This window comes from Heloderma suspectum, chromosome 4 (genome assembly GCF_057233095.1).
Source record: "Heloderma suspectum isolate Gila_16-S chromosome 4, 16-S_ref, whole genome shotgun sequence".
Classification (NCBI taxonomy): domain Eukaryota; kingdom Metazoa; phylum Chordata; class Lepidosauria; order Squamata; family Helodermatidae; genus Heloderma; species Heloderma suspectum.
In genome coordinates, this window is record NC_139461.1 from 85,711,203 (window position 1) to 85,734,433 (window position 23,231).

At 41.4% G+C, this 23,231-nt stretch overlaps 1 protein-coding gene across 1 annotated transcript; it reads left to right on the top strand.

Annotated features, from left to right (window-relative positions):
- Nucleotides 1-5,171: 5,171 nt before the first annotated feature.
- On the top strand, nt 5,172-23,215 carry NAPG (NSF attachment protein gamma). The gene is made up of 12 exons (XM_084849860.1): nt 5,172-5,262; nt 6,305-6,372; nt 7,404-7,488; nt 10,553-10,570; nt 11,188-11,218; nt 12,442-12,551; nt 12,665-12,731; nt 14,345-14,415; nt 15,475-15,553; nt 18,091-18,170; nt 19,390-19,519; nt 20,953-23,215. The coding sequence occupies exons 1-12, from the start codon at nt 5,207-5,209 to the stop codon at nt 21,100-21,102; spliced, it is 945 nt and encodes a 314-aa protein (XP_084705986.1). The 5' UTR covers nt 5,172-5,206; the 3' UTR covers nt 21,103-23,215.
- The last annotated feature ends 16 nt before the right edge of the window (nt 23,216-23,231 follow it).

The following is a 23,231-nucleotide window of genomic DNA, read 5'->3' on the forward strand; positions in this document are numbered from 1 at the left end:
CTCCAACATCCCTAGTCAAGAAGAAATCCTGCCAGACGAATCTGACCTGGCTTGTGGACTGTGGAAATGCTGTGGACATAATATACCTCAACTTCAGCAAAGCTTTCGACAAAGTGCCCCATGATATCCTGAAGAGCAAACTAGCTCAAAGTGGGCTAGATGAAACAACAATCAGGTGGATCCACAGTTGGCTACAGAATTGGACTCAAGGACTGCTTATCAATGGGATCTTCTCAAACTGGGGAGAGGTAACGAGCGGGGTACCATAGGGCTCAGTCCTGGGCCCAGTGCTCTTCAACATTTTTATTAATGACTTGGATGAGGGAATGCTGATCAAATTTGCAGATGACACAAAATTGGGTGGGACAGCTAATACTTTGGAAGACAGAAAAAAAATTCAAAGTGATCTTGACAGACTGGAGCGCTGGGCAGAAAACAACAGAATGACATTTAATAGGGGTAAATGCCAAGTTCTACACATTTAATAGGGGTAAATGCCAAGTTCTACGCTGTTTTAAATCTGTATTTTAAACTCCTGCACTGCTGCTAGGTTTTATTGTGGTTGTATTGTTATATTGTGGTTTTAATGTTCTATATATTTTAAATTGTTTTATTGTGTGCTGTTTGGTTTTAATTTTTGTGAACCGCCCAGAGAGCTTCGGCTATTGGGCGGTAAAGAAAGAAAGAAAGAAAGAAAGAAAGAAAGAAAGAAAGAAAGTCCATGCATGGATGTTTAAGGATGCCAGAGGCGGGACAGGTGTCTCTAAGACACAGGCAAGGAAGTGCAATTGCACTCCTTCACACATGGGGGAAGATACAGGAGAGTAACTTTCCTAATCGGCCCCTAATATTTTTCTTTCATAAGCAAGCTGTCAGAATTGCTGTAATGCTTGCAATATTTTGCAGAAACCAAATAATGCTGAAATCCTATATGCACTTACCTGGGAGTAAGCCCCATCAACCACAGCAGGACTTACTTTTGATTAAACATGCATATACCTACACTGCAAGAATGGTAAAACAGGAATTTTGCATTCTTTCAGGGGACTTCCTGATTCCAGTTTAGGAATAACTGTTTCTAAGTGTCAAGCAGTAAAAGTGAGGAGGAATTAAGAAGATGCTGTGAGTTGCTCTTTCAGTGAATTCACGTTTGAAACCAACCTGTTTAATGCCACTCTCTGGAACTGTACAGTGCATGTTCAAATACAGCCCTCTAGTGCTCCACAGCATTTGTTACAAGAGTTGAACCCAAATTCTATTAGGAAAGATTGCTCAGTAGAACCTTTGTTGTCTGGATAATTTGCCCCAAATAGAGGAGGAGGGGTGGATCCAGGTATAAAGTAGTACAGGATATAAAGCATGTCAGTGCATAAATGTATTCTGACACAGGATTTCTACATAAAGGTTTTGGTGTAGTGTAAATTCAGAGATCAAAGGGATGTATGTGATTACTTTATATTATGCTGCTTAGCCTGAGAACCATATGCAGTAATTCTTGTATCTTTTTCTCTTTTAGATAATTATTGTTGTTTTAACCTAGATGTTCGAGGTAATGGTCTATTCCATACTTTGTAATACGATTACCACCATTCCCCAGCCAGCTGTAGGACTTTTTTTTCTGTCTAAACATGCATAGGATTGTGCCCTAAACATAGGAAGCTGCCTTCTACTGACTCAGACCATTGTTCCATCTAGCCCAGTTTTGCTGACTCTGATTGGCAGCAGCTCTCCAGGGTTTCAGGTAGGGTTATTTTCTTGTCTTTCCTGGAGATGCTGAGGATTGAACCTGGTATCTTCTGCATTAGAGGAGATGCTCTAGAAACTGAGCTACAGCATAGGATTGCACCCTAAAAGCCTTAAATCCCTGTATATGCTGACATATGTGTGTGTGTGTGTGAGAGAGAGAGAGAGAGAATAATTATGACTCAGGGAACATTCTTTGACTGTAGACATGATGACTGAGCTCCAAAGGAAAATTATTTTTATTTGCATTGATATTTAGTCTCTTTTACCAGCTCTTCCACTACAGTTTCCAAGTATACATCACAGGTGAGAAAAACACTTGCTTGTCACTTGGATAATGTCAAGGGCTTCCACGATGAACTGCTGTGGGGCTTAGATGCCCAAACTAAATGCAGTATAATTTGTATTAAGCTGAAGAACTGAATGTTCCACCTCATCTGAACAATTAAGGGTACAATCCTATCTAGATAGGCAGCTGCCTCCGAACTCGGAGGCAACTGCCTATCTAAAGCAGGGCAGGAGAAGCACGGAGGGGATCGTTCCCTCCGCACTTCTCCTACCCTGCTTTTTCGGCTAGACAGCAGATTGTGGCTGTCTAGCCACGGGAGGACAGAGCGGGGAAGGAGGCTGCTGTACGACAGTTACGCTTTCCCTGCCTGAGAATGCTCCCAGCCACACCCCTTTCTGGCTGCTCCGCACTCCTCTTGTGAGCATGGAGGACGGGGCTTCTCTGTGCTACCTCCGAGGCAGCACGGAAGTGCGGGGAGGTTGGTCTTCCAGGAATTGACCTCGGAGCGTGGGCTCAGAGGCCAGTTCCCAGCAAACAACATATCCTATGACAGCTAGCTGCTGTCTAGCGACCATAGGATTGCTCCCTCTGTCAAATAGGCACAAATCAAACTGCATTTATATTGTGTTGGCAACTGCTGACAAAGGCAAATACACTCCAAAAGTAAAAGCTGAAAGCTATTTGAGACAATAAAACTTTTCCAAATCCATGATCTATCTATCTTTCTTCTTTTGAAAGATGATCCATGATCTATGTATCTTTCTTCCTTGCCTGTTGTTGTTGTTCAGTCGTTAAGTCGTGTCTGACTCTTCGTGACCCCATAGACTATAGCACGCCAGGCCTTCCTGTCCTCCGCTCTCTCCCGGAGTGTGCTCAAGTTCATATTCATTGCATCGGTGATGCTATCTAGCCATCACATCCTCTGCCGTCCCCTTCTCCTTTTGCCTTCAAACTTTCCCAACATCGGGGTCTTTTCCAGTGAGTTTTCTCTTCACATTAGGTGGCCAAAATATTTGAGTTTCAGCTTCAGTATCTGCCCTTCCAATGAGCACTCAGGGTTGATTTCCTTTAGGATGGACTGATTTGACCTCTTTGCAGTCCAGGGGACTCGTAAGAGTCTTCTCCAGCACCACAGTTCGAAAGCATCAATTCTTCGGTGCTCAGCCTTCCTTATAGTCCAGCTCTCACAGCCATACGTTTCTACTGGGAAATTGTTCTTTACAGCATCGGACTTTCTTTTCACCACCAGACACATCCACAGTTGAGTGTCCTTTCAGCTTTGGCCCAGCCGCGTCACTCTTTCTGGCGCTACTTGGAAATAGACCTCTGCTCTTCCCCAGTAGTATATTGGACATCTTCCGACCTGAGGGGCTCATCTTGCGGTTTCATATCTTTTAGCCTTGGGGTTTTCTTGGCAAGAATACTGGAGTGGGTTGCCATTTCCTTCTCCAGTGGACCACATTTTGTCAGAACTCTCCGCCATGACCTGTCCATCTTGGGTGGCCCTGCATGGCATAGCTTATGGCTTCACTGAGTTACGCAAGCCCCTTCGCCACAACAAGGCAGTGATCCATGAAGGGGTTCCTTGCCTGAGCTCCCCACAAAATGCAAAGAATAAATAACAAAAGGACAAATGCTTGATAAAGTATCTTTGCTTGACAACATCAAGGTAAATTGTTCCTAAAATCACTTTTGAGCTGGCATCTCCCTTCAGGATCTATGAATGTCAAAAAGAACTCTTTGCTTCAATTGATATAGGACAAAGCTATTAATTTCCTAAATGGCTTATTTACCAAAAAAGAACAATTTGATTTCATGAGATGCATGCTAACAACTGTGGCTGCAATGATAGGCACTCTTACTTGGGAGCAAGGAACGATGCTTTTGAGGCCTTGCTTTTGAGTAAACATGCAAAGGATCAGGCCGCAAGTCCCCCAAACCATTGTCTATTCCAGGTCTCATTTCAACAAACCCACACAAGAATTTGTTGCAGCAAATAACAAAGCAGTCTTGTGTGGCACCTTAAATTCTAACAGACTGATTAGTTCAGCCTTCCCCACCCAGGGCCAGATCTACACCTCTAGTCATATCTATATGACTCCATCATGGTGATGCTATATACCTCTTGCACATTTATACCTCATAGCGCACATGACATATGTGGTGTTATTTTGGATAATATGGAATAGAAAGCAGGAAATAACGCTAGAAAAGCACTAGTGTAGATCTAGCCTCGGTGCCCTTCAGGCTGGGGGATGCTGGAGTAGTTGTCTGGCACATCTGGAGGAAGCTGGATTATGGCATAAACTTCTATGGACTACAACTGATTTCATCGGACGCAAATGAACTCTAGGTGATGGTCATCTGATAAAGTTGATGTTATAATCAATCTGCAGGTGCCACAAGACTCTTGGCTGTTTGTGCTTTCAGCCAAGGTAGCCATTGTAGTGGTGAGAGTGACGGACTGGGAGCCGGGAGATCCGGGTTCTAGTCCCCACTTGGCCATGGAAGCTCACTGGGTGACTTTGGGCCAGCCACAGACTCTCAGCCCAACCTACCTCACAGGGTTGTTGTTGTGAGGATACAACGGTGAGGAGGAGGATAATGTAAGCCGCCTTGAGTTCCTTGCGAGAGGGAGAAAGGCGGGGTATAAATGCAATAAATAAATAAATAAATAAATAAATAAACTGGATGGATTTCCTCTTCTCCTCCCTTAGAAGAGGCAGCCAAGGGATGATACAGGTTGACCAGCGAAGGCTGGTGGCTCTGATTTTGGTCGGGCTCCCGATACATTCTGGGTTTCAGTCAGAACCAGCCGGAACTCTAAAGCAGCGATCCAAGGCACTGTACCCTATCCCCCAAATAGGTTCAACGCGTTGGATAGTTCCTTTAGAGGTCTGGCCGGCTCTGACTGAAACTCAGAATGCCCCACAGCCCCACCGACACCGACCGGAGCCACCGACACCGACCCATCGAGCTCGACAGAAGAGAATGCCGACAAGCGCGGCTCTAGCGCGACCGGCGCGGCCTAGGCAGAGCGCCCACCTCCGCGCGCAGGCGCGCTTTGCGGGCGTGGTCAGCCGGCCTCCGCCTTCCGTATCCATTTGGGCACGGTGGCTTTCCGTACTCCGGTGACGTCGGGGCTTGGAGTCGCTGCGATTCCTGTCAGGCGACATGGCCGCCCAGAAGATCAACGAAGGCTTGGAGCACGTCGCTAAAGCGGAGAAGCAGTGAGCGGGCGAGGCGGCGGGCGGCGAGGGGCGGCGGGGGTCGGGCCTCGCAAGCGCTGGGGAAGGGCGAGCGGGGCCCGGCTCCGCCGCCGCTTCTTCCCGTGGGCGGCACCGCCCCTGTGGAGCAGCGGGGCCCTTCCGCACCTCCCCAGGGAGCTGCGGTTCCCTGGGCGGGGGCCCGGCGACGAGATTAGGCTGGCCTGGACCCGTTGAGGCTGGCGGACCAGGCGTCCCGCCCTGCTCGTCAGTTCGGAGCTGCGGCTGTGGTCGGAGGGGGGTCCCCGGGCTTTACGCTCACGAAGACGCGGGAACTGCGAAGAGCGTCTTCAGGCGAAAGGCTCCTCGCTTCGAGTTTCTGTTTGTGTTTTTGCGCCTCTGTCTTACATCTCTTAGATCAGCCGCCCCAACCTGCCGTCCTCCAGATGTTTTGGACTTCAGGCCCCATCAGCACTTGCAAGTATGGCCAGTGGGCAGGAATTCTGGGAGTTGTAGTCCAAAACATCGGGAAGATACCAAGTTGGGAAGGCTGCCTTAAGGCAGACACACAGTGATCGGTGTCTCCGCTCCACGCTGTGGGCTGCCTGACCCATACGTTTCGAGCCCCATAGGTGGGTGCCATTTATTTCACATTCATTTGGCACTTGCAGTATGAAAGCTGCAATGTAATGACAGTCCTGTTGGGTAAAGGTTATCTGTACTACATGAGTTCCTTTTAAACTAGGAATATCAGGGATTTAAATTGGAGGTGTATAGAAGTATTTGTTGTGCCACCAGTGAGCCACAAAGGTAAGATGTGGCCTCTGTAACACAGCACATGCTTGAGCTAGCCATATATTTTATTTCTTTTTGGCAAACAGTCAAACATATGTACTGAAGCATCTGGTATAAAGGCCAGCTAGCTTTCTGACACACAGTGAAATTGGGGAATAGGTTTGTTAGGGTGAAGATAACCAGTGGTATGAAAGCTATCACATTAACTTACTTGTAAAGGATGTAGCCCATGACTGTAATTAATAAGTGCTTGGCTTATTTTGTATTTCAGTTTGAAAACTGGATTATTAAAATGGAAACCAGACTATGATAGTGCAGCTACTGAATATTCAAAGGCAGGTATGTTCTGTAAAACATGGGGAATTCATTTCTGCAATATTATATGTGTTTCATAGCCTTCTGTATGTCATTATTTTCTATGTATTGATAGTTAAGGTAGTTTGTGGGCTAACCTACTGAACTTCCTTTGACCCATGGAGTTGCATTCTAACAGAAGTAGAGATTGTGATGCTTTCTTTGCTGAAATAGAGCTCTCCATTACATTGAATTCATCTTCAGGCCTAGGTCTAAAGTGCAGAAAAGCAAGTTACTTACCTAAGGTGATGACTATGTAACATGGTATGCTGCATTTCTGAATAAAAATCAAGCTGGAGATTACTTTGGAAAGTATTATAGGCAGCATGTTCCTGGAAGTCAAATTGCACGGTATTATCTAATGGCTAGAAATTTAGTTCCTGTTTAGTCTCCTTAGACCGAAGTATGTTCCTTGCAGCCTAACCTAGTGCCTGTTTATTTGGAAGTAAGCCCCACTGTGTTCAATAAGACTTACTCCTGAGTAACTGTGCATAAGGGTTGCAGCCAGAAAACTGTAGGGGTTTGATGTTGAAATCTGGCTCCCTGTAAGATATATCATTTGCCTGGAAACCATGAGTAATATAAATAACTAACAATATTTTTTCTTGGTATGGTAAGAAATCGATAGATCTATTTGGTTTATAAATGGGATAATAATCCTGAGGAAATCTGGGTGAAAATCACTTTGCTCCCAGGTTCAAATCCCCCCATTCAGCCAATGAAGCTCCCTGGGTGACCTTGGGCCAATCACTCTCTCTGCCTAACCTACCTCATAAGGTTGTTAGAATAAAAGGGTTGCTGTGAGAAGAGAACCTTTGGATTTGTTTTCTTCCCTGAGAGCACTTGTGCTGAAAGGCCAGATAAAAATGTATTTTAAATAATGATAAATACAAAAATGCAAGGTATCTTTTAAAAACTTCCTTGTGACTGTTATCTCTGAGGTGCAGTAAACTGGGAATACTAAGTACATGCATGATACATTTATAACATTTCCTCTTTTTTTTGTTTCTTTGCAGCTGTTGCTTTTAAAAATGCCAAACAATTTGATCAGGCAAAAGAAGCATATTATAGAGAAGCTGTATCCCATGAACATAATAAAGCGTATCTTTTCATTAATTGTTTTCTCTCTCTTAAGCAATTGAAAAAGTAATGGTGCTGAACTGATATTTCTTTTTTTTTGTCTGTTTCAAACTTATGATAATTATATTTCATCTTACCTAGGGATGGTTTAGAATTGGATTTAACAAGATAGAGTTCCTTCCTCTGGTGGAGTGGCATTGCATCCACATGGAGTCCAATATGTGTGGGCTTGATTTGTGTGTACTCCGTGCGCTTAGGTCCTATTCTAATCGCATTCACCCACTCAGTCTGACCATTGGCTGAGCCTTCCAGACATCAGTGTATTTGACATAATGTTGGAATAAGGTCTAAGTGCAGAGAATCCAAATGTAGTCCAGTTTAACAATTGCATGGATCAGTCAATATGTGTTGGACACAACGTGCATAGGCTCTATTACAGCTTTATGTACAAAGTGTCTGGTAAACCCCGAGGTAAGAGAAGCATGCCTAGTGAGCAGAGAGGGCAGGCACAATTCTTTTCTCCCACTGTGCATACGTACTATCAGGTGATGTATCCAGAGTGCAGTTAAATTAGTTTCTGTTGGTACAGCTTGAGGACATCGACCAGGTGTTTGACAGATTCATGTGACCACTCCTGTATTAGAATTCTGTGCCCCTTGTGGCTTATTAAATCTGGCAGGGAGAGAACAGCTGGCTGGGCCAGGGAGGTGATTGATGCCTCCTTGTGAGAGGGAGTGGTCCCAGGCCTCTTGAAAGAGGTGGTGGTAAGACCACTCCTGAAGAAATCCTCCCTGAACTCAATATCATAATAACAATATCATAATACAGTTAGGCTAGTAGTAAATATTCCTTTCCTGGGCAAGTTCCTTGAGCAGGTGGTTGCTGACCAGCCCCAAAAGCTCTTGGATGAGGCCAGTTATCTGGCTCCATTTCAGTCGGGGTTCAGGATGAGTTTTGGCAGGAAAATAGGCTTGGCTTCCCCGTACCTATGTTGGGAGAGGGATGGGGAGCATGACACTGTTGATTCTCCTTGATTTCTCAGCGGCTTTCAATACCATCAACCATAGTATCCTTCTAGGGCAATTGTCTGAGCTGGGAGGGGGGTGGGAGGTTCTGCATTGCAGTGGTTCTGTTCCAATATGGATGGTTGGGTCCAGAAGGTGGTGTTTGGGAGATATTGCTTGGCCCCATGGATTTTTCAGCATGGCATTCTGCAGGGGGTGGTTTTGTCCCCCATGCCATTTAACATTTACATGAAATGGTTGAGTGGGGTCATTCAAAGTTTTGGAGTGCATTGTCATCAGTATGTTGATGGCACACAGCTCTGTTTCTCCTTTTCATGTTCATAATGAAAGTATGCTGTGAATGTACTAGATCAGGCCCTGGCTGCAACAATGGACAGGACGTGGGCTAATAAACTGAACCTCAATCCAGACAAGACTGAGATGCTATTAGTGGATGTTTCTTCTGACTGGATGGAGGGTGATCTGCCAGTTCTGGAGTGGATTGCACTCCCCTTGATGGAGTAGGTTTGTACCTTGAAGGTTCTCCTGGAATCATCATTGTCACTTGAGGCTCAGGTGATCTCAGTGAAGCACAGCTTCAGCAAGTGGCCCAGTTACACCGTAATCTGGACAGGGATAACCTGGCTTCAGTAGTCTATACTCTGGTAGTCATGAGGTTAGAGTACTGCAATGTGCTCTATGTGGGGCTACCTTTTACGTCTGTTCGGAAACTGCAGTTTGTGCAAAATGCAGCTGCCAGACTGATAGCGGGGACCAGAAGGTCTGAGCATATAACACTGATTCTGGCCCGCATGCACTGGCTGCCTGTACATTCTTTAGCCCAGTTCAAGGTGCTGTTTTTGATTTGTAAATCCTTACATGGCTTGGGACTGTGACACCTGATGGAGTGCCTTTCCTGGTATAAGCCTACCTGTACACTATGATTAGCATCAGGCCCTCCTCTGAGGAATTTTGGAGGATGGCAACAAGGGAAAGGGCTTTCTCAGTGGTGATCCCCCTGATTGTGGAATGCTCGCCCCACTGAGGTCCGCCTGGTGTCAACATTGTCATTTTTTTGGGCAAAAGACTTCCCCCTATTCTCAGATATTTGATGGCATATGATTGGCCTTCTTAATTCAGTTGTTTTAGTGGGTCTTGTGTTTTTTTATCAGTTTTTAATTAACTATGTATGTTTTAACTTGTGCTGTAAGACGACTTGAGTCTTTTTTAGAGAAAGGCATCTAATAAATATAACAAAAATAATAGTACTACCCAGCTGAATTCAGATTTGAGTTTGCCCTTAAAGCAATGCATGTTCATGGAAAACTTCATTTCTATGTTTGGTTAAAATAGATTTTAGCAATTGCTGTCAAGGTTTTAGTCAAATACTTCAATGTGTTTTCTATAATGTTTGTGAGGAAGATCTCAAGCAGTTCCTCTGTTTGCCATGTGGGTCATAGCTGCTATTTTAAGAACTTCTTGAGACATGAGCTTCTGCATGTCCAGTGGGGCTTCGGATTTAGTTTATTGTGGCCCCATCACAAAGGGTTGTATCCAGTGGTCTGTCCGCCAGCAGAATGGACACTGCTGGCAGAAGATATTCCCCCTCACCACTACACCCTCCATGTTTCCCTCCCAAATCTGCTCTGGAGGGTTGGGAGACCCACTGGAGCAGGTGTGTTGTGTGTGTGTGTGTGGTGGGGGTGTTGGGGGAAGGAAAGGAAGGAGAAGCCCCATTGTACTGGCAGAAGTCTGCTTCCACGCCGTTGAATGTAGCCCAAAATCTTCTTGAAGGGACTGCTGTTTGTAAACCAAAGGTAGAAGTAGCTACAAAATTCTCTAGGTTGTCAGTAAATATATTTTAGACTTGTAATCCTGCTGTTAACTTTGATATTTTTTTTCTTCAGCAAGCTCAGTTTTTAAAATCAGATGAATGTTATGCCTGTGGAATATATTGTCCATACATGAACATTAGCCTGTGTAAATGGCCTTTGACTACCAACTATCTTTAAGAACAGTTGAAGTCATCTAGGAAAACATGTTATACTTTGTGTCCTTGACTCGAAATAACTTATATCCAGTCTCTTCCATGCTGCGAAGTAAGTATGAATGGCATTTTAATTTACTAAGCTTCCCAGTAAATGTAAAATTTAGCTGATGTTAACAATGGTGAAGTGGTGTGCTGCCTGTTCAAGGAAAGAACCAGTTGACCTCATTGAAGTATAAGCAAATATTGTGAGAAATTAACCTTGAAAATTTGGGAAAAGTTACTGTTCTCAGTTGAGCCTGAGTTGCAGGGATTTGACGCTACCAGCTCCCCCCCCCCCCGAGTACTTTTCAACTCTACCTTACTTGTGGGAGTTCTTTCACATATTTCAAAGTGATGCAGCAGAGTGAGTTTTGCTGCACATTGTCTTGTCTGAAAATGGAACTCATCCCTTTTTCCTATCAGGAGACTTATGAACTCCACACAAACAGCCTCACGGGAGAGAGATGTGATTTTTCCATGTTCAAACCAGGCCATATGGAGCAAAGATGGAAACATGTAATCTGTGCATCTGCTTTTATGCTGCATATTATGTGAAAAAGTTCCAAGATGCATGCTTCTTGTCATAATTTATTCCTTTTGCTGGTATTGAGTTGTCCCGTGTTCTTTAGCGTGAGATGTTTCTTTAATGTGCTCAAATTCAGCACTGACCTTTTTTTCTCTTTTCAGGGCTTATGAACAAGCTGGTATGATGTTAAAGGTATAGGCTTTTCCATCTAGACTTTCTATATGAAGGCATTTGGTTAAAAGACAATATTTGTTTGTCTGATATAGTATTCAGCTGGTAGTTTGTTAAACATGTATTGGTGCTCTGTTAGCCATCATTTAGCATAGGCTCAAGCCTATTGATTTCAGTGGGCTTTAGCACATCTCTGCTGAACTGTGTTATTAGTATTTAAAAATCCACTACTTTTAGATTCGCTTTCACTTTACAGAATTGCAGTCCTTAGATGTCAATTAGCAAGATGTAATTAAAAACAACTGTGTAACATTTTTCTGGGATCCATCCAAAGTTGCACAGGCAGACTTCCCCTTCCCTCTCCTCTCCCCTGAGCACCCGACCTCCACTTAGTCTGCTCCAGAGTGTTCCTCCATCCTCCAGAACAGATTTACAGGGCTGCAGGGGGAATCTGCTCTACCAATGGTGTCGGTTTTGTTGGTGGGTGGACATTGTTGGATTTCACCCACTGTCATTAAATTACATTTAGCCTGATCATGTATCAGTAAAGCCAAAATACTTGTATTCAAGTGATCATAGTCAATACTACTTAACAGGCTTAAGCACAAGCGCTCTTAACAAAGTGACCCTGAGCATGGAAGCCTGCTGATTTTAATAAGGAGGTGTTTCTGAGTATTGATATGTATTGCAGCTAAACGATACTTAAAAGGTCTATCCTCATAGAATGAGCAGAATTTACACTACAGAGGTTCTTTGTTCAGTAAAAGGGGAAAAAGGAAGTTAACTACCTCACTAAATAAGTGGAGTTTTATCCTACTTTTCCAGCTGACTCACTCATGCTCATCACTTGATGACTGCTGCATCTAGAGAGGCATCACAGATCAACCACAGATAATGCTTTCATATCACCCCAAATAGTGCTTTTCAGCCAAATTAGTTTACAGATTCAGATGTAAGTCAGTTAGCGATTAAAAAAACAAGCAGCGTACATGCATGTACAAAGCTGCCAATAGTCACCATTTGTGGATGAAGCAGTTCAATGATGTATCCTGCTGGAATCCTTTTTCCCTTTAAATGTTTCCATCCCCTAACTAAAGGTTGCCCACTGGTTTTCGATGACAAGGTTTAGTAAAACTTTTAATGATTTCAAGCACATAATGTTGTGATAACTAGATGAAAATGTCTGAAATACCTTAATTTGTCACTCTTCCTGACAAACCTGGGCCTTTTCCTTTCTCCTGTAGGAGATGCAGCAACATCATGATGCGGTGGAACTGATTCAGAAAGCCAGCATGATGTACCTGGAGAATGGAACACCTGACACAGCAGCTATTGCACTAGATCGGGCTGGGAAGTAAGTCCACAATCTCAAAGCATTGGTTTCTTATATAGAAAAGAAGTTTGATTCATCCAGTTGCCTCTCTTTAAACTACAAGTGAAATAATGATGTTGACACTTTCATTTCAGGGTAATAGAAAATATAAGTCCAGAGAAGGCTATACACCTGTATCAGCAGACAGCATCAGTGTTTGAGGTAAGGCCTCTGAAACTATGAAGTATGTTCCCCAGGAAAGCAAATTTGACCGAGAATGGCAGGGAATAATCTTTAAAATATGAACACCAATGGTTGAGCCATCTTGTAGAAGGGTGAATATTCAGGGGTAGGACAGTGTCTTAAGTATGTCCTTATTAAATGTGTTTCTGCCTCTCCTTTCACCACTACTGAATGGACTAACTGGTATAACAACCACTTCTAGCTATAACTATGTTTGCTTTGCATCATCATCATTATTATTATTATTAATAATAATAATAATTTTATTTCTATACCGCCCAATAGCCGAAGCTCTCTGGATGGTTCACAAAAATTGCATAGTGCAAATCAATTTGCATAATGCAATCAAGCTATAGGAGTGGATGATTATTATATATATTAGCCATCTTTCAAGACTGTAGTCTTCCCAAGGCGGCTTACAATGTAAAACAGTAAAATTCAATATAAAAAAATATATAAAACCACCTTAAACTTTGACAATTTTAAGATGAGCCAGTTAAAATAAAGTATATTTTAAAATACAATATGGTTCAAATATACAGCAGCAGCAAATACAATAAACCTTATCAGTTAAAAGTCAGAGAAAACAGTATGTTTTTAAAGCCTTCTTATACACAGCGCAGAGGGAGACAGCCGTATATGTTTTGATACGGAATTCCAGGGTGTGGGGGCCACCGCAGAGAGGGCCCACTCTCTAGTGCCTGCCAACTTTACTGATCTTACTGGCTAGCCCACAAGTTTAGGGAAAACCGAAACAAAGCCTAAAAAATGGGATCCAGTACAGGCCAAATTTGACAAGCAGTTAATCTATCGCCCCTTTCTCAAATTAACTCCTAACAAATTTCTTAGTAGGATTCAAGTTAGACATTTCATATTTAGAAAACTATCTAAGTTATTCAATTTAACACAGCAGTTTCATTTTCCAGTCAGGCTTACTCAGTGCCTGCGCTCGCACATCATGTTAAACCATGCTTTAGCGAGTTGTAAATGACCCTAGACAAGCCTCGGGTTCACTTGCTTCCCTGCTCTCCTCCTCCTGGTCAGGCAGAATTCAGAAGGTTTTTCTGTTTTTGCTTAACTGCAGCTTGTTGTTTCCTCTGAACAGACAAACTGTGGTTAACATTAGCAATAGTTGGTTTTCGCTTTGCCCACTGTGGTGCCCTTCAGATATTTTGGACTGCAGCTCCCATCAGCCCCAGCCAGCATAGACAGGGATGAGGAAAGCTGTAGACCAAAACATCATGCTGATGAAGGCTGGCTTGTTTGAAACAAGCTGATGCACATGAAATGAGAAACCACAATTAAACAAAAATGGAAGCAAAACCTTCCAAACTCCTTCTCATGCAAGAAGAGAGGAGAGTGGGGAATATGGGGGCCCAAGGCTTGCCTATGTTTGTTCATTTAATGCTAAACTATGAGCTGTGTATGTAAATTGCAATCTGGGAGAACCTTATATACAAAGGCATCTAAAGCCTGAGTCTGTCAGGAAACTCTGTGTGCATCTTAACCTGAGCTACTTCCAGTAATTCAGAGAGAACTTGCATCACGATTAAGCTTTTAACATTTGCATATGCTTCTGGTTTCTTATCTAGAATGAAGAACGTTTGCGACAAGCAGTTGAAATGTATGGAAAGGCTTCAAGGCTTTTAATCAGAGGTCGTAGGTGTGCATCTTAACTTACTTCTTTTTTAAAAAGTGAAATCTTACTGAGGGCATTACCAGCTGATGTGGCTTTTGCGTAATAGGTACACAACTACTACTGAATTCTTGCATGTTACCCAGATGACATTAACTCAGTAAGCCCCACAATGTAGGGGAAATGTCAGTTTTCCAGCATGCGGACTGTTAAATAATATTACGAAGAAATAATGACTCTGCCTATAAGAAAGCATCTACTCTAAGTGACTTCTTGATTTGAGTGTGGTTGTTCAAATCTTGTGGGCATCAGTTGGCTAGTGACTACAACATCACTAGTGTCAAAGTAGACAACCCTCTTCCTTTCTGCCTCTTGCCCTGTTCCATACTAGTTTAGGATCTTTTAAAAATCACTAAAAAACACCCACAAGTGGAATGTTTCTAAACAATACCCCAAAGGTGAAAACAGGCAAGCAGCCCCTACCCCAGAAATGCTCTACAACTATAGAAACTGTTTTATTTTGTGGGAGAGTGTGATATTCAAGTGCAATGTGTTTTCCTCCTCTGCAGCACTGGAGTTCATGTTTCCAACAATGTTTTTTTGTTTGTTTGTTTTTTTAATGGAGGAAACAAGCTATCTCCCCAGCAGCAGAGCTAGCCTGACCTTTGAGTCTGGGGTTTGGAGACAAGATGCAGTGCTGCTGATGCTGAATTGGGGTTAGCATGGCTAGCACAGAGAGAAAAAGCATTTCTTCTGATTTATCTGTAAGGTCACTCCTACATATACATATCCCACTTGGTGCAACGTCCATCTTATTGTATTAGAAGCAGTCATCCCAGTATGGATTGCTGTCTATATAAATCTGGCCTGGCTTTTGGACATTTCCATTCATTTTGGTATGAGTTTATAAGCACATGGTTTCTGGACTGATGCTTTTACATTCAGTATGGGTTCACTGTACCAGCGTACAAGGAGCTCATGACTTCTGTGTTGTTGAGTTCTCTGAAAACAGACATTTAGTAGGAGGAGTTTTCCTGATTCCTGCTGCTTTCTTTAAATGCACCTTTCTTGCTCATTATCTTTCAGACTAGATGAGGCTGCAGTATCTATTCAGAAGGAAAAGAGTATTTACAAAGATATTGAAAACTATCCAACATGTTACAAGGTATAAAGCCAGGTGGTCTATTTTTCTGTTTCTGGAGGTGGTGGTGGACCATTTTCTTTTAAATTATTCTATGTTGTGGGTTTTCTTCTAATTAAACAGCATTAGATTAATTCTTGCCTGAAAATCATTATGTCTCTCCTGATTATCATACATCTGCAAAGCTCTGCAGTCTTAAGCAATTGGAAGCTTTAAAATTCACATTCTGAGGTTTGTATTGTTCCATAACTTCCAGGGTAATTCTTTTTAACTATCTATCAGTAGTCGGGGTGCAAACAGTGCTGAGAAAATATTGTGGAAGCCTTACAAGTCCAAGTTTCAGGTATTCCTCAATAACAATGAGGTTTGAATAACTATGAAGTGTTCCAGCACTCTTGCAACCTCTTCACCCCCCCAAAAAAAATCTAGTGAAAAGTTGATGTGTTCTCACTAGGGATGTATGGATTTTGTACAGTATGTTCTGTCTGCATTTTGCAGATTGTCAGGTGGCTTTCATTCCATTGTCCACTGATTGATAGAATCAGATATTTTCCAATTTCCTGAATTTGTACAAATTCACATTTGTGAAAATGTGCAAATCCCCCTGAAATGTGCATTTTTGTGCTTTAGCCTATGGGGGAAATGCACACTTTTGGCCAGCGTGTGTGGTTTTTTTATTTGATGTATTTTTCCATGACTAAATTTGCATAAAATTCCAGAAAGTTTAAAAAAATGGTCTGCAAGTCTGCAGAATCCGTGCAACTTGGGAAAAGCCAGTCCGCTGCAGAATCCGCAGGTCAGATTCATAGAAATCCAAACTCATTTGATTCCATTGCAGATTTCTCTTACATCCCTAGTTCTCACAGCTTTGGGGGTCTATTTACCCCTGTTGGAATTACTGAACTAAAAAACCATCCTGCTATGGTCAGTGACCCACAAAGCGCTATTTAATTTTTTTTAGTTGCTCTTCATGGCTATAGATGCTTAGAACAAAGCCTGTTATTTCCTTTTATTGTGAGAAAGGACCATAAAGGCTGAAAACAATATTTCATCTATTTTCATAATAAACAAGTTATTCAGTTCAGATTACTACAAATGGTATTAAGGATCAGTAGTATCCCACAGGTTTACAAAATCCTTCCACAAATCTTAATTTTTAAAACATTTTTCCCCTATTTTTTTCTTCCTTGTAACCCAGCAAAACTGTTTTTTCCCCATCATGGCTATTTGCTCATATTGAGCAATCCTTACTTATTCTGCTTTTGGGAGTCATTTTCACCCGAATTGTGAAACTCACTCAGTGTGTTGTGCCATATGAGAATATTATAATTGATGAAAAATTAGCACCTTGCAGTGGAAGATGCCAGTATATGTCATCCAAACCCACAAAGCATGGCATAAAATTCTGGCTGTGTTGCTTTTCCAAAACGTCACATGATGCTGATATATACATAAGGTAAATGAAGAAGGTGCCACGGCAGCTTGATATCTAGGCCAGACAGTGGTTAACATTCACAGGATTCTGGATGAATCATAACAACACATAACTTTTTCACCAGAGAATTAGTTAAGAAAACCCTGGCTGGTTGACACAGTCGGGGGTGGGGAGAAAAACCCAGAAATTCCTCTAGTGTTTCTTGCCCCAAAATCCAGGACAGGAACATTTTTGGTTTTCAAAAAGATTTGTCACTTGTTAGTAATATACCAAAGAAAGGGAAGAGAGTGATTCTCCTTTCTTCAATGCATAATGATGCAACAATCTTGGACAACAAATCCAAGCCTGAAATTGTTCTTTATTTTAAGACAAAATGTGATGTAGACATCTGTGACCAGTTGGTTTCCACGTACAATTCCAAATGCATGATCAAATGGTGGTCGGTGGTGTTTGTTTTGTGTATAGTAGACATTGCGTGTTTACATGCTTTTATTATATGGAAACTGAAAAACCCCTGATCATGTGAACGTTAAAAAAAATCCTCTTTCTAGCAGACCTGGGTGTAGAGTTGATCAAACCTTGGGTAGGGTCGATTTTCTCTAACCTAGAAGCTAAACTGTGTGAGTATTGGCCAGCTCTATATAATTTTAATGAGCCTAAAAATAATATATGTGTCATGAAATAAGTGAATTGTAAAATAGGGGACCATTTTGAAAATGCTGTATATCTATGGACTACGTGGATTTTTTAAAAATTTAACTTTGATACCATGAGTATTTTTTGTGCCATCCTTTAGTCATTGTGTTTACCTTGAGTGTGGCCAGAAGAACTTGTTGAAAGTTGCTCCAGATTTCAGTAGCAACTTTCATGAGAGCCTGTCTGTTTTCAGCCACAAACACTGGGCCAGTTTGCACGGTCAAACAAGCCATTGTGGCTCTGACAGTGTGCTGTTTTTAAAGATATTCATATTTTTCTTAGAAGATAACAGTTGCCAGTTTTGTTCTTAGTTGCTGTGCCCCTCCCTTTAGTAAAATTATTAGTTTTACTTACATTAACTAGTTGAACTGTGAGAAATGAAATACTGATTTGTTACTAGAGTAATCAGTCTTTTTCTCTTCTCCTTTAGAAAACAATTGCTCAGGTCTTAGTTCATCTTCACAGAAATGACTACGTTGCTGCAGAAAAATGTGTCAGGGAAAGCTATAGGTAAGTCACATCTGCCTGACTGGTGTTTAATCTACAAAACATGGTTGTGTTCCATATGACCTCCCTTATGCAGAAATGGAGCACTCTGTATTTCTGTAGCATTCATGCCAATGCTAGGATAAAGGGTTCTCCAGTAAGTTACAATTTTGAGAAATACTGAGTTGTATCCAATGTTAGTCCAGCTTGGAGTAGACCCATTGAAATGAATGAGACTTGTAACCCATTTCAATGGGTCTATTCTAAGTCTGATTAAGTAGGATACAACCCATTCCTTGTCGCTTCTGAAGGATTGAGAGTAAATTCATATTTCTTAATAGCAAGTTGTACACATGTATAATTGGCCAAACACATTTGCTGGCTTAGAAATTAAGTTGTCCAAACATCTAATTTATTTATTTTTAGGGCACAATCCTATGCATTTTTAGACAGAGGGAAGTCCTACAACTCTCAGCATTCCCCAGCCAACCATGCTGGCTGGGGAATTCTGGGAGTTGTAGGACTTTCTTCTGTCTAAACATGAATAGAATTGCACCCTTAGGGTGCAATCATATCCAGGTAGGCGGCCGCCTCTGAACTCAGAGGCGACTGCCTATCCAAAGCAGGGCAGGAGAAGCATGGAAGGGATTGTTCCCTCCGCGCTCCTCCTGCCCTGAATTTTCTGCTAGATAGCCGATTTTGGCTTTCTAGCCACCGGGGGGGTGGCGGGGACGAGGCTGCTGTACAACAGATTGGATATGTCGTACAGGCATTTCCGCCCGCCCCAGATTGATCCCTTAATGTGTAATTAATTAACGAACAGATATCTAGGTCATCCTGCAGTTAAACTATCAGGGCAATGTACAATAAAAATGATAAGAGAATAATATATAAAATCATAATTAAAGCTTACACAGAACAATCAAGACAGTAGTAAAAATCAACATTAGATGCTGGAATGCCTGTGGGAAGATAAATATCACAACTGTTGCTAAGTGGACCACTCTAAAGAGGACTGAAAAGGCTGTCTTCCTGGTCCTCATGCATCTAATTTCAGGTTGGGGTGACCCAAGGAGGGCCTCTTGCTCATGAATGCCAGATCTAGTCAGCATCATGTGATATGTGGTGGTCTTTTTGGTACCCAGGTCTCAGACATTGATTCTGACATCTTCCCTTTCCTTGTTTGTAAATGTGGTACGTCAACTGAGTGGACTAATTGTAAATGAAGTTTCTGTTGCTTCAGCATACCAGGCTTTACAGAAAGTGAAGACTATGCAGCATTGGAGCAGCTTCTAGAAGGGTACGATCAGCAAGACCAGGACCAAGTATCAGATGTGTGCAATTCACCACTCTTTAAATACATGGACAATGATGTAAGTCTGTGCCTCCATGTATTTTCTGAACAACTTGTAGCACAAACGGAAGATGTTTGTTCATTGAAAGTAAAAAAGAAACAGCTTTTCATAGTTGTGAACAGGATAAAATGATGCTGGTCAGTGTGCCATTGACGGACAAAGTTTTTGGCACTGGCTAGTAGTATGTTAAAATATTCTACTTGAATGTGGCAATTTCTTGTTTAAGTAAGCTGGAATGCACTGTGGGCACTTAAGGGTCTTCTCACATTGTTCTTATAACTTTTTTGGAGGACTTTTTTCCCTTCTGGAACAAAGCTGGCTGCTGTGTGTTGGTTTTTAATAGTGATTTTATGCTTCATAGATGGGCTTTGCCTGGTCTTATTTGTGTTGTAGTTTTTTATGGCTTGTACCTTATGATACTATTTTACAATAAAATACAAGCATTGTAAACTATTGTTGATGTCCTTGTGACAGGTAGATAACTGTTTCTCATTATTTTATCTCAAAACTTTAATATTGCCTGGGGATAATTTTAGGAGGTCTATCAGGAGTCTATAATTCAAAGTGACTTGTTAAAGCTGTAAGATTGGTTCGACTATGTAACTGAAGGAATAAGGTACCAGTTTCAGATGGAGAACAAAAAGAGCAGAGAGAAGGTGTTGGCATTTTTCACTGGTATAAAAAAAGAAATTGGAAAGGCTTTCTTTTGGTCCAGTTGTTACAGCAAATATTTTTCATGTGATTATTGCTAATAAAGCAAGTTGTATTGAAGTTAGCAGGGCATTCCAAAGTCCTAAACTGTGGAAAAATTGTGGTTGTAATGTGTTATCATGTTATGTATACATGGAACTTTGTGGCTGTGCTTGGATGATCACATCTTGGCTTAATAAGCTTGTTAAGCTTGTTATAAGCTTAACAAGCCTCCTGCAGCTGCTTTGCTTCTCTCTTCACATGGGCAGAGGAAAAGCCAGGCAACTGCAACCATAGCTTTCCATTTTGTTCAAACTGGGAATTATGAAGCCATAGTTTAAAGTTGGTTTCCATATCATAGTTTGTTTGGAAACCCTTAACCATACCACCTCACCCCCCCGTTTGCAGCAGCCAAGAGTCTCCTGCTCAATGAACGGAACTGTGCTCACAAAACTGTGGATGCAACCCAATGTATTTGGTAACACCTGGATATGTAGTGTAATATGTAGTTCTGCCCCACCATATGCTTTCAAGAATAATTCTAGAGAAAACTTTATTCCACATAATACAGAGGAGATGCACGCTAGCTTGTATGCAATCAGTTTTCTTTACAGTAGTGTATTGGTGTAGTGCTGGCATTGACCATTCTGCTATTATGGGAAATGATTGTATTGATTTAAATGCTTACATTGACTTCGGTCAGAATAATGTAATTGACAGAAAAAAGACACAAACATCTTCTCGTTCTTGTCCTTTGCCAGTATGCGAAGCTTGGTCTGTCATTGACTGTCCCAGGAGGAGGTATAAAGAAGAAATCCCCAGTTACTCTACAGGGAAAAGCAGGTGGACCAGCTGTAGGAGCATCTCATGGAAATGAGGAAGATGATGAATATGCTGGTGGGCTGTGCTAGCTCCAATTAACTCTACTCTCAAAGATCAGACTAGCTGTTTCTGGACATTGAGCAGTTCCAGAGGCCCCCAAATTACCTTTACTTCATTGCAATCATGGCATTGAAAAGATTGTCAGCTTTGGGGGTACTTGTATAAAAAGCATGGCTATACACATTGGAGTGTTTCTGGGTTGCACTCTTAAATCTTAAGTCTTTCAGTGCATCTGCTTCGATGGGGAATTTGAGTACTGTAGTCTTCTCAAAAAGGGAAGTTTGGGAGGTGGCATTTGTCTTTGATAGGTCTCTTCAAATGTGTATAGTTCCATGGCGCATTGTTTCATGTTCCAGTATCAATCAACAGCCGTGCAGAAGGTTGAAGTTCTTCGCACCAAAGATTTATGCACTTTTGAACCATTTGAAAACAACTTAAACTATGATGGATATCTCTGTTCCCATATAAGCATAATACTTTGTGAAACGTGCTTGCATATATACATGTCTGTAACATGTATAGGAGCTACGTGGGTCAGTGCCAGGAAATCACAGCAAGGTTTTCTGCAACATTAATTGTTATAACTTTACTGCCTTTCCATGTAACACCACTGTGGATAAACTGCAAAAGAAACCTGTTTCCCTTCTGGATATTTAATATTTTAACTATGGAATCTTAGGGACTTTGTTCTGGAAAAATAGGAATCCACAACTGTAGCATATAAATAGTGGCAAATAATGTGTCCTTTATTTCTGTATAATAAATCCAGTAAGAAAGTATAAGGTATACTATTTTGGGTTCCAAGGGCCTAGAGGCTTTCAACATTTGTATCTACATTTGACTGTACTTTGCCATAGTAGATGTGAGATTTACAGTGTCTAGTGAGATTGCTTGGAACCCCTTATAGACTTGTAATCAGCTCCTGCTTCCCTCCATCCATCACTACAGTGCTTCTATTCAAATGAATTCAGGCAAACATGAACTAGATCTTGGTTTGAATATTGTAAATGGCAAAGCTGAATTTGGGAGCTAAAAATACAGAATTGTTGTCAAAAATGCCTGTGATCTGTATATGTGAGTGGGCTTTGAAGAAGCTCTGTAAATTGATCTTGATATTGTACTTAGTAGTATAACTCCTGGAGAACATCTAACATTATCAATCCTCAAATTCTCCTGGGAGAAGTAATAACGCTATAGCAGAAGGATCATGAAATGTGTTAATTAACATTCCTAGTAGTTCTGTATTGTGAGAATGAATTGATTCAGCTTCAGGAACACAAGTTTCTTAACAGCATACACCACCAGAGGTTAAAATTTACTTTTATTGGTAATACAGATGCTGCTGTTTTTGTCTAATATGACTGTGCTATAGCACGTTGTGTGAGAAAAGGAATATATCTGTAAGATACTTTTCTGTGTTCAGAAAGACAGTAGATCCTTAAATTCCACATTCAGAAGACTGGGGAGAGATATTTAGTTACCCACTGAGCATATGAGTTTTGAATTTAGGCCCAAGTTAAAAGTTTCCTGTTTTCATGATGCATGGAAAACTCCAGGGATATAAAATAGAAACTGTATGCAATTAAAATAAAGTTTTAACACTGGAGTGTAGATGTTTTCATGACTAAAATTTGTGAAGAGGGATGTAGCTTAAAATGGGCAATGTCTATATTTTTGAACTACTACCCATTTATTTTAGCTGATAAAACTGTAATAGAGATTCCATTACCTGTATTAAATGTTTAAAAATATGAGCTTTCTTAATAATATGTGTTTAGTGGTTGTTTTCTAAGGTACTGTGCACACTTCATTTGACTGAGATGGAAAATGCAGCAAGGAGGAAATTTTGGGGAAATAATGCCAGTATTTCAAGAGCCAAAGCAACAGTTGGTTTGCATGAGTATGCTAAGATATAGTCCAATATTATGAAGGTAAATATATTGAATATGACTCGTCTGTACACCCAGATGCTGTGTAAACTGTGTTTTATGCAACATGAACCCTGTGCTTTAATTGTAATTCTGCCTAGCCTATCTGTGGGATGCAATTGAGTATGAAAAATGTTGTAATTGCCTTACAGCGCCAGCCTCTGAGAAGAGACTTTATATGTCACCTATAAAAAATAAAGCTTAAAATGATGAACTTCTGAGAGTGTTTA

Excerpts from the sequence above, each read along its gene's own strand:
- NAPG (XM_084849860.1), top strand. The coding sequence starts at position 5,207 with ATGGCCGCCCAGAAGATCAACGAAGGCTTGGAGCACGTCGCTAAAGCG. Across the intron at positions 12,552-12,664 it reads GCACTAGATCGGGCTGGGAA|GGTAATAGAAAATATAAGTC; the intron begins GTAAGTCCACAA and ends CTTTCATTTCAG. Across the intron at positions 15,554-18,090 it reads ACTATCCAACATGTTACAAG|AAAACAATTGCTCAGGTCTT; the intron begins GTATAAAGCCAG and ends CTTCTCCTTTAG.